Below are 12,205 nucleotides of genomic sequence, written 5' to 3'. Positions count from 1 at the left end.
AACTGTAACTAGTTGAAGTATTACAGCAATCGTTGTACTACTACTGTAAAAATCTGTAAGTTACTTTTAAATAAATAAAAACACAAAACCAAGGTAAATGTGACAAAGAAAATAATCATCAAGTTTAAAAACACAGTACTGTTAAAGACAAGTGTGCACTGGTAAGCTTCTAAACAACAAAAAAAACCATAATGTGACAGTCACATAAAGTAATATGTTCCTGAAAGAAAAAAAAAAACAAACAAAACATTACAAATTAGAAAAAGTTTATGCAACACTTTTAAAGTCAGCCTCCTTATGCCAGTAGAGCATCAGTCTCAGAGAGATCTGTTAAAAAAAAAAATAGTAGTAATTTTTCAGACGGAGGTTAAAATAACTTGGGAGTATTTTGATCACTTACTCAGGCCTTTTGATCCCATGTCGTCAGGGACCTCCTGCAGAGTAGTCCCCAGGGGGCAAGCAATAAAAAGACAATCACAAAGAAAATAATAGTCAGTAATATATAAAATTGGCGCTACGACAGGAGACAGTTCCAAGAACATCACAGGGGGAAGATAAGTCTCTAGGATTTGACCAGACTGGCACATAAAGCATAATCAGTGATGCAAATGGCACAGAAACACAGTTTGCAGCAGACTTGGTCTGCATTAGCAAACTTATGCAACTGCTTTTGGAGAAGATACTTTTTTAGTGCTGGCTACAGTGATGAAAATCAAAGTAAACTCTCTTTATTAGGAAAACCAAATTAAATTAATAACTTTGAAGAAACCAGTCTAAAGGGACTGATTCAAGAAGCTGGTAAGCTCCATTATACTTTCATCACTGCTGTGCCCTCTCCTCCAAGTCAGAATGAGGAACCATCATTGACAGCGCTGGAAGGCTGCTACCTCCTCCAGTTATGTATGTACTGTCATTCAATATATTACCCAGTTTATTCCAGATTGGGATGCTCCTGGGTTAAAGTTTACTTAAGCAGCAAACAAGCAGTTGTACTGATTTTGTAGATTGGTTTGTCACAGGCACCTCAAGCTTTGTTAGCCTGTTGCAGCTCATGAAACTGTCTCCATAGTAACACCCTACTGCAAGCTAGCAGGCCCTTCTACGTGTGCTTCACTCTCCATCGGATGCCACATACTTACGGTCAATATCACTGGTTTCCTGCTCACTCTGGTCCTTGTTCTTGTAGAAGGGAAATTTTCGGGAAAAGAGGTTCTTTTTACGCTTGTCATTGAATGACTGCTGAAGAAGAGAAGGAGGGGCAAAACAAAGGATGTCTAATGTCTGTGTGAACAAAGGCCCAGACCAGCAGCTTTGTGGAAGCTGACTCCTATAACCACATTATGCAGTGCATATTTAGTTTAACACTATCTTCTCAGCTCATTAAAAATAGAGATTGGGATCGTGGCTTTGCTCACACCCTCCCTACTTAACATGCTTCACATGTACTGAGAGAACTGGCAGGCTGGTTCATCCTCTATGGCCTGACCTGTATTTCACAAATTTAGGCTTCCTGGGAGTGTAAAAGATGTGAAAAAACTAGACTGCTAGAAGATGGCCAAACCACAATGAATTCAAAGTCAATGAAATCACTGATACTATCTACTATAGAGATTACAGTATTTTAAAAGAAAAAAATAAATGCTGAGGCTTTAAACAAGCTTTTGCAAACAGCTGACATCGTAATAGCACACCAGAAGCATCTACCAGTATTACCCATTTGCAAAAGCAAAACTGTAAATACTCTGGTGGCAACTGCTAAATGACAAAAGACAATGGAAGCTAAAAGCTGGCATTGTACTGAATGTTCTTATGATAAAACTAAGTAACAGTAAAATAGGAAAACAGGAAAAATAGAAATGTGTCTAGCTACAGTATCCAAACAATAAGAAAAAAAAACAACAGGAACAACCAAAACAAACCTATATTTGTTGCAATCTCTCACAATCGTGATTCATTGCAAGTTCAATGAAAGAAATTAATTTGCTCTACTTAAGTCTGCATCCCAATACCAAGATTAACTTCCAAAAGATATAAACTGATTTCCTCCCCCCCCTCCCCCCCCCCCCCGTGGTAATTATAGCATCTATAGAGAAACACCACATGAAAAACTGTATATTCAATGCTTATGTTCAGCAAATTTTGACATTAGCTGATTGTGCTGTTGAAGAATTTCTGTATCTCAGTTGCTACAATAATTTCTAGAGTTACCTACATATACATACACATAGCCACCCATCTGAACATACAAACTATTACTGTGCTCCTTGTGTATAAGTGATGGGGAGCATCAATGTATTTTCATTCATGTACAAATACATCTACGGGTATAATTAACACAGAATTTAGAAGCACCTGCCATATCTTCTGCTCAAGACATTATGGGACTACAGCACCTTTAATTTACTGTTCTACAACAATAAAGAAGCTCCATGTACAAATAAATCACTAATTTTTTTATTGCAGTTATGCCCTGCACTAGAATACAGCTTACTTGAAGCCAGCTGAAATTGCTTTTCATCTTTAGGCATGAATCATCTGACCAGCTCTGCCAAGCCATGAAAATTTATCATGTTTTTGTCATTTGGTTTGCAGAAACTCTATTAGGGGAAGTAATAGAAAAAAGTAAGAAAATGCCCAAAACTTGATGTTGAGACCCTACTGCTGCAGGGAGGCTGCTAATTTCTAAGCCAAGCAGAGCCCATGTGCAGCAGGAAGTGCTAAAACTTGCACAGAAAAAATTTTTAAAAAGCTACTTAAAAAAATGTGTATTTTAAATTCATACATTAAAGACCATTCACAGCTATTTCTAAAATTTAGAGCACATTAATTTTCAAGTGATTGTCTGCCTTCAGCCAGCCTGAGCTTACCTTCCTGTATTATCTGCAACACAGTTGCAAAAGGTACATTATCTTTTCTACCAGCACTAAGTATGGAATGAAATACAGTAACAACTAGGGGTCAAACAGGACAAACAGTTGGCCACCTTCTTTGGTGCAGTTACAAAACTAGTATTTGGCCTTCCTAAATAGAAGGCCTATAGTGCAACACGAAAGCTGCATCCTGCTACAGTACTGACAATCCTCCTCGCCATCTGTTTTAATACAGATTTGCTTGGCAGTACCAGATACTGAAACATCCAGGAATATCTTCATTACCACTGTGGGGTTTTTTTGGTGGTTGTTTTTTTTTTTGGGGGTGGGTTTTTTTGGTGGTTTTTTTTTTATTATTATTTAAGATTACCAGGTGTTAAAGAGGGACATGGTACCATGGGAGCACAGTGACACCGAACTCTGGAAATAGCAATACTGTGTTAAGTAGGAAGTCCGTAAAACCTTTAATTGGCTGGCATCTGTGTTCAACTAGAACTGTCATTCCACTGTAAGAATTGGTAAATTATCAACCTGACATATGGACAAAAGAACTGGATTCGAGCCAATCATATGCTTGCAGGAACCACAGTTGGCATGGATGAGGTTTTAGGTTATAGTCCTTCTGACCTTCTTAATCTGAAGTCAACAAGTCATTGCAATTGACTTCTCACAACCAGAAAGGTTAATATAATCTACAGAACAAGGGCAACAAAGAAATATGTGGCCAGAGGAGATCTTTGCTGAGTATACCGCAAAATACTGTAACATGAATTTAAAAAAGTGGAAATCCCACAGCTGTGTAATTGCTCCACTCAGACAAGTCCCTCAGTTTGAGCAAAAGAACAGGGGAAATAAATGTAACAAAGCTAAAATGATGCCATTTAACTGAAGTGGTGAGACTCTGCAATTTGTATAGGTAAAATAAAAGGAGTGGCTGATTTATTGTACTTCATAAAATGTAATCATGCTCTTCATTTTAGTTTTGAAAATATTTCATAACCACAATTAATTTAACTTTGTTCAGTATTCAGTAAATCTTACTGAACTAATGTTAAATTTTATATACTGCATGTATAATGGTCAGAGTCAGTTCCACTGCCAAAAAAAAAAGAGAAAATAAAACTAATATTGTACTGATTTTGCATAAAAGATTAGCCAAAAGATTATTTTTAAAAGATACTACGATTATAAAAAGCTAGAGAGAATTGCTTATTAGTTGAAAATGTATAGTAATCGTATTAATTTTTTCATAAGCCCACTGCAAATCATAAAGAGGCATCGTAAGCAATAACATATTAAAACAAGCAGCACAGAAAGTGAGATGTGTATATGAAAGAAACAAACATGAAAAATTTAATCATTTCTGCTCCAGATTTTTTAGCTTTCCTCAGAATGAAAGGAACATGGATTTTAATGTTTGCCATCACTACGGCTATTCTTTAAAGTTTTAATGCAGAAATTCTGAGTAATTGTACGAAGTTGGTACTTCATCCTGCTCATGAAGTATTATCATATACAGACACAGGAAAGGACACAGTCCATAAGGACATGTATGGTGCAGATAACTTAATGGAAAAAATATCATCATGACAAATACAGAAAGAACACCGTAAGAAGAAACCATGATGCTAAAACATTTACAGCTGAAGCAAAAGATTGTGAACAGTGTAAGCATGTTTGCAAAATGAAATGTTACTAAAGAAAAGGAACTGCAGTTCTTTATCAATGGCAAGCGTAGTTGCTTTTCCACTCAGTATTCCATGCATATCTTTGGTGATACACTAGTACACAACGGCTGTGCACTAACTCTGCTATTGTCAAAATAGTGCTTCAAACACACTGTTAATTAAGCTAATTGTTTCCAGTTTATTTGTAGACTCTACAAAACCATGCAACTATCTTTCAAAGAACATGGTAACACTTGAAAAATTACTTCATGTAATTAAAATAACCTGAAATATTTAAGCTTTTTTTTTTTACCTCTAAAAAGTGAACGCAAATTATAAAAATGATCAGGTTAAAAATTACAAGGTGATAACACTATCCCAATACCAAAATATAAGCGCACCAAAACAGGAAAAACCTGCAAATAATTCACTGAACCCTCAAAGCAGTACTGTAATTGTTCATCAGAAAATAACTAGACGTTGATTTCCTTTTAAACAAATACTTACAGAAAACAGCATGACATTTACTTCATTAATAAACTAAACTGAAACCTTTGCCATTTAGCAGAGGGACGCACATACGGATTGGACAGTCTTAAAAGTCCTACACTATCAGGATGAAGTACTGAAGCTTTAGTATTTTATATATGTGATTTTTGAAGTAATGAAAATGTTGTAACTGAAATACATGACTAAAAGGAATTTTGGGGCTTTACAATAATGACTGACTTACGTTACAGCATTAGTGCTATTAAAACAATAATAACTATTTAAGAAATAGCTTCCTCAGAAGCTTAGAGCATGTTTCAGATTTTAAAAAATGACAGTATATTATTACTTTAGAAAGCTCTTACATCTAAAATGCATATACCTAAGTCCTGAAATTACTAGTTATACACTATTGGTAGAAATTGTGAGGTTGTGAAATTGTTTCTCGCATGTCAAACCAACCAAAACATTGCAGAAAAGCCTCACCCTCAAAATAATAAAAATTGGCTGCTGTACCATTATGAAATTGCTATAATTTTGGCTACAAACATTCCTATAGGTACTTAAGTAGCTACGCTGCTTTCTCACTACTCATTCCCATCATGTGTACTCGGACAGAGATTGCATATTGCACAGCGAACTGCACCAAGGGACTGACTAAACTGAAAACCAGGATTTCTTTTGGATTGGGTTATTTTTCTTTTCTATTGGCTACTTTATATGATTCAAGCCCAGCCACACAGGTTTCATGCCAACAGAAAGCAGCAGTAAGAAAAAACAGCTGTTGAGACCGGGACTGGTTCTGGGCAGCAATGGCACTAGCCTCGAGTTTTTGTTGGCTATGCCCTTGCATGAAATTCTTCAAAGCTGCTACATCCATGATTGCAAAAAAAGAATTTATGCTGTCTCCCTACTGTGTACATTGTAAAACCTCATTTCACCACAGGGACCCTGTTCAGCTTTACTTCCTTGTCTTCTTGATGCATTTATAAATACCTTAATGAAAAAAAAACATTTCCTGAAAATTGGTATTAAGCTCCTTCCCACAAAAAGGGAGTCCCGGAATACAATCCACACTACCAGACTAAAGAACTAAACTGCTTTATAAACAGCACTTGCAGAGCTGTTAGAAATGGCACTATTCAATACATGATTAGTATCTACAACTCCTATTACCTTATAGTATTAATGACAGTATATATTTATAAGCTAATTCTTTAAACAATTAGCACTGTTCTGGCAATTAAAGTTAGCTTTGGTGCTCAGAATTGTTTTATTTTTCTATTTGACAAAATTTCATCTTTTCACTAAAATCTGAAACTGAGCCTGCATAGATAATCCACTGAAAAAGGTTACCATTCACAATGCCAGGTGTAATTAGTGCTTCATTAACTCACCCCTTTATCTCCTCTTGTTTTGGAATTGAATTTCACCGTCTTTAAACGGGCTCGTTCTTTTTTCTCAACTCTGCCACAAAAAACATCACAAAAATGGTAAATCAGCAATATTCCAGAACTTCAAGTTACTACTTGTTACAATGCAAGCATATAGGTGTACCTTTTGTAGGACAGATTTTTATTGCTGATGACACCAGAAAATGGAAGCATACTAATGGGAACTGCATTGGAAAAGTAAGATATTATTTCTCAAGTACTGAGCTGTGAGGGTATTGGAGTATTTTGTGATTATATAGATTCAATAAACCCAGAGGGTGCAAAGAGAAAACATGACACAGTAAATGAACAGCCTCAATTTTGAGTCAACAGCAGATATTAAGATTCAGAGCACCTAATCTCCTATTTGGGTTTCTATCACACCAACAAACACCTCATCCCATTTATTCTGACAACAAAGAAAGATTTAACAGGTTTCTGGGTTCTGTGTAGAAAGAATTCATGATAGTGTCATGATTTGAATAAAATTAACTTTGCACCTTTTCATACACAAATGGTTCAATGTTATTAAACCCATATTGTGGTTGTGGAGTCTCCTTCCCTGGAGACATTCAAAACCCGCCTGGACGCATTCCTGTGTAACATTATCTAGGTGTTCCTGCTCCGGCAGGGGGATTGGACTAGATGATCTTTCGAGGTCCCTTCCAATCTCTAACATACTGTGATACTGTGATACTGTGATATGTAATGTCATTAAGCCCATACCTTGCTTACAGGGAGAACAGAAAAATGGGACTTATCAACTTCTAAAACTAAATAGGATTTTAACAAACTTCTCGTTAAGTTAGTCAGAATCCCACTACACATTATTTAAAACCAAGTAATTCCAGCAAACTAGTGGCTTGTGTGTACAGAATTTACAATGAAGAGCAAAGTATATGCAATATATGCATTAATCATATCAGAAGTTTAATAGCAGATAACCCAAAGTAATGAAATATGACATACCTGCGTTTGCTAGGGATAACTCCAATCTCATCACTTTCTCCATCCGGAGTTACCTGCCGTGCTTGCCACCATTCATCATCAGAAGCATTAATGACATGGAGAATATCACCAAATTTGAAATTCAGTCCTTGACTGGGAAGGCCGCTGTCTTTAGTCTTGTCATAATCAAAAAGAGCTCTACAATGAGAAAAAAAAAAAAAGACATTGATAAAGCAAAGAAAAAACACAGGGGAGTATGAAAAGCACAAAATATGAAGCAAGCTGCCTGTGTTCATAAATGCCTCATTTTGTCAACTGCTTAAAACAAGGCAGCTGAATGTACTCTCTCATACACACACACGGAGAGAGACAATATGTAGTATAGTATTCATACACACTTCTAGGTTTTAAGGCATGAGAACAAACTTAATCCAGAGCAAAACTAATTCTTTGCAACAGGTCTACAAGCAGATGCCTCCTGCAATTAAAATTATGTACTTAGCACAGAGCAAGTTACATGTCAGCCCAGGATAAAAAAGGCAAGCAAGTATTTGCAGCATAGAGCACTGTTTAAAGTTCTGTAATGTGGTTTATGTAAAATTATAAATTCGAATTATTTTAGTAAGTAAAAACTCTTTCTTTAAAATGAAAGTAAATATCCTGCTCACAGAGACAAAAAAAAACAACAAAAACAACAACCAAAAAAAAAAAAAAACAACGAAAAACCAAACCCCAACAACTTTGTTATCGTGCCTGAACGCAAAGAACCATATGTGCATTCTTTTGGAAAATTCCCAACTATTCCAAGGTAATCTCAGCCTTTCTTGTAAGGATTTTCCAAGTGCCCATTTTCAAATAACAGGCACCAGTAGTATCTGAACACCAGCTGTGTGACTACAGTTTTATTAATACTCCCTTTGCTAGCAAGGTTGGTTTATGCAAGTTTGCTATTACTCAGACCCAGTTTTGCCTGCTCTGCACAGACTCCTTTCCCCCTAACCCCCTACCCCTAGTTTTGCTTATGATAGCAAAATTGTCCAGAAAAGCACATGGTCCACCATACTGTGGAACTGATCTAGGTTAATACCAATTTCTTTTCTCCCTGTTGGTTCATTTTATGTCTCGGTCAGTTTCCTGAGGAACTGAAGAGACCCACAGTATTTTTCTCCCAGCACAATGGAGCATTTCATGAGGATTTGAAAATGAATGGTAATAGAGCCCTCTTACCAAACTCTAAGAGATTATGCCTTACAAATCCTAAAATAATACTAAGATTATGCCTTATAAAGGACTCCTATTTTACATTTGAAATAAGTGTATGAACCTCATGCCTGTATGACCGAGGCCAAAAAAACCTCAACTTGATTTCATCTGTAAGGCCACATGTTTGTCAGCGATGAACCTTCTAAACGATACCCTGTCTCTATTTAGAGACTTGATTCCAAGTTCATCACAAAGTAGCACCAATAGATTGCAACGTAATGATTTTAAAATGGTGTCCTTGTCCAAATTCAGTTTGTTTCTTCATGCTGAACACTGATCTTATGTACCTTTTTCTGCTAGATTTTTAATCCCTGATTCTTTTTTTTTTTTTTTTTTTTTTTAATAAGCCATGTAAGTACTTGTTTGGAGCCGTTTGCTTCAAAACTTATTTTAGCTTTGTGAATTTTGCCTTTCTAAAGAACTGAGTGCATATCTTTGGGTTTGAACTATACTTGTTCATGACAAATTGCTTACAGAGAAGTTTAAAATTTTCTGTCAGATCAATTTATCTTTAGCATAAGGTCTACCAGAAAATCGGAGTTCTCTGAGACCCCATGCCTTTCTTGGGCCATAAAAAGTATCACAAACTTTTCAGAAAGGGCTAAAAGTTTTAACAAATATCTAAAATGTCTAGAAAAAGACAGAAATTTTAAAAATAGCTTACTCTCATGATACACAAAGCCCTCTATCTAAACATGCGATAATTTTAGTTGAATTCATTAAAAAATTTAGGCTTTCAATTTTGAAATAGCCTGAAGGTTGAAATACAACCTTCCTTCAGCAGTGCAACTTCCACTATGTTTTAGTTTAATTCCATAACATACTTGAAATGTCCCAATTATTTTTAAAAAATTATAACCCTTTTCTTCTTTGAAATAGCCTGAATACTGCAGGTAAGAAAATTATACCCCTTCTAATTATTCCTCCAGATTGTTTTTGCACGTATTTGTTCAGGAAGGACTCTGGACAAGCATCATTCTGTGTCTCAAAATACATTGCACATACTCCATATTTTTTAATGCAGATTCAAGTTGTATACATTTTCACTGACTTAATTCAATGCATCATGAAATTTATTTCCTGAGAATTCTTGTTAGCATTCAAGCAATGATTTCTACCACCACTATTTCTAACTTTTAGTTTGAATGTAAAATATGGGTAGTGAACTGGGCCTAACAGCATTAACGGTTGTGTTGTATGCTTGACAAAAAATATTCATAAAAGTGAAACAGAAGCATAAATGGATAAAAACATAATATCAATATATGCTCTTCAAACTAGATACATGGTTACACAGAATAGTTCTTTTGCACAATGGAAGGCTGTTTCATTAAATACCTCTCCTCTGGTGAGGGCACTTCAAGAAAAATACTTTTATTGGAGGATGACGTCAAAGCTGATAAAGATAGTTTTATTGTAAGATGAATTAGAGTACCACACAGTAGTGACAACTTCTGCACTACAATTTAGAGGAACACCAGGAATGATAAAATAAATGAGACAAAAAGCAAACAGAATTAACAAAAATCTCTTTGGATTCCAACTGATTAACACGGCTTTTCCTGTATGCTTGGCAAGTCACCAAATGAGAACTCATTTCACAGCCAAGATGACATATTTTTCTACAGACTGGTATATTAAAAAAAAGTTTCCTTTATTAATTCCCTGTATGGAGACTTCTATTACTTGTTAATACGTGGTATTAACAATACCATGTATATATTTATTTAGTGTAAGTTATAAACACAAAGTTACTTAAAAATAAACTTGGTATTGATGATCAACTACTCCTAAAAATTACTTTACAGTGAAAGCACCACATCCTCCCTTTTATTTTACCTTGTATTACTCAGCTACTACTCAGCATTAAAAAAGGTAACTTGGTTCCTCCATTTACAAGTCGACAGAAAGTGAAGTTGTTGCATGTTTCATGAGTGCTTACGTTTCAAAGCCAAAACTTTAATGGCTGTGTTAACAGTGCCAGATTTTCTAGAACATCTTTTTACTGGGCTATACTAATTACTTTCAGTATCACAGGCTGCTGATCAAGTTTTTCTGACGCATATCATCTTTTAGGGTATTTTTGCTGAACAAAGCAATTCCTGCAGCAAAAGCATCTCTGTGTATTATTTCATGAAACATGAATTAATCTTACCACTTCAGAATGAATGAAGTTCAGGTTATAAAGGAGGTCCTTTTTTTCATTCTGAGTTTTTAAGGAAAGCTGTTTGAAACTAGATGTTTTAACTAGCAGAATAACATAGGAATGCCCAACTAAGCTCCTCCTGCAGGCAAATACACTTTTCAGGCCTAGTGTTAATGCCAGATCTTATTTTTTCAATTGATTTAGTTAGGATTTCATAACGATTTTAAAACTGTAAAGCTTACTCCACTTTGACACATAACCATTTTCTGCTCTGACTCAAGCAGAAATCAGCACCATTACTTGAATTTAAAATGTATCATGCCAGAAAAATGCACAAAGGGAAAAGTAATTTTCAGTTTTGAATTCTATGCACATTGCACAGACTGAGATTTGGCATGCAAGATGAGATACAATATGGATCAAATTTATTCCCTATCAACATATTTTCATATAGCCATTAAGCTATCTTTTCACATTTGCTTTCTGAATCTGCAGGTGAAGGAGGATAGCATATAGATATAATTCAGATGCGAAATAGAAATATTGTATAAGAATCTCTCTCCTCTTAAAGATCAAAATAAATATGAAGCAAAAATAAGGGAAAGCCATTAAATCAGTACATCTCAATTAGTTGGGGGGAGGAGATGGAGACAGGGTGGGTAGTATTACATTTACAAATGGAGAGTTAGCTGCTGCTGAATTGCTATATTTGCATTTCCTTCCAAAGAGTGTTTGTTAAATTGGTACTCACCATATACTGATATACATACAGTTAAGAACAAAAATCTGGCATTTTACTTCAAATTTTATTTTCAGACAAACACAATCTTTTCCTTAATACTATATAACACCTCCAAAACACTCTTTAGAGGCAGACTATTCATAAAGATACCAAGTTTCAGTTATAGGGACATAATGATGTACCTGATATTACTTGCTGTTTTGTTATCATGATTTTGAGAAATCAGAGTATTATTTTTGGAGTGGTTTTATTCGATAGGTTTTCTGCAATTGCGGTTGAATGCCTATAAAGATTTTACTGTTGGATTAACCAATCAATTCAGCACTATGTTATGTAACTGGAATCCTTTATGGAAAATCCAAACCCAAATATTATAGAAAAAAAGGTAACTTCAGTTACTAAAATAGGCTTTGAATTGGTACAATTAAGAGTACAGGATGCTCATACCAGAGTGACTTATATAAGAAGGAAGAGGCTGGATAACTAACATGTTCTGCCAGTATCTAGCAATATGTGAAAAGAGTCATAAAACTTACTTCAGTGAGGTCAAAATTACATCAGAAACCAGACAGAACAGATGTGAACCCATCCTGTGTATAATAAGTTGCCTACCAATCTTTGGCATCTTTTGGTGTGATGACAAGTAG

The 12,205-nt window shown here is 35.3% G+C and overlaps 1 protein-coding gene across 32 annotated transcripts in view; it reads right to left on the bottom strand.

Moving 5' to 3' along the window:
- Positions 1 to 12,205, bottom strand: part of DLG1 (discs large MAGUK scaffold protein 1) — a 164,229-nt gene that overhangs the window by 17,202 nt on the left and 134,822 nt on the right. For 14 of the 32 annotated variants that reach the window (XR_009743243.1, XM_061452840.1, XM_061452844.1 and 11 more), the window contains 3 exons: positions 7,429 to 7,605; positions 6,424 to 6,493; positions 1,140 to 1,239 (listed from right to left, as the gene is read on the bottom strand). Coding sequence is in view for 31 of the 32 variants with exons in the window: in XM_061452840.1 (XP_061308824.1) it covers positions 1,140 to 1,239; positions 6,424 to 6,493; positions 7,429 to 7,605 (347 nt within the window). In the remaining variant the exon portion in view is untranslated. Of the gene's footprint in view, positions 1 to 400; positions 435 to 1,139; positions 1,240 to 6,423; positions 6,494 to 7,428; positions 7,606 to 12,205 lie in introns of all 32 variants that reach the window. The other 18 variants (XM_061452847.1, XM_061452849.1, XM_061452850.1 and 15 more) reach the window with 2 other exon arrangements.

The sequence above is a fragment of the Pezoporus flaviventris genome, unplaced genomic scaffold, assembly GCF_033815535.1.
Source record: "Pezoporus flaviventris isolate CSIRO_AGI_PZ_B2104156 unplaced genomic scaffold, CSIRO_AGI_Pfla_v1 ptg000013l, whole genome shotgun sequence".
Taxonomy (NCBI): domain Eukaryota; kingdom Metazoa; phylum Chordata; class Aves; order Psittaciformes; family Psittacidae; genus Pezoporus; species Pezoporus flaviventris.
This window is presented reverse-complemented; position numbering and strand designations above follow the sequence as displayed.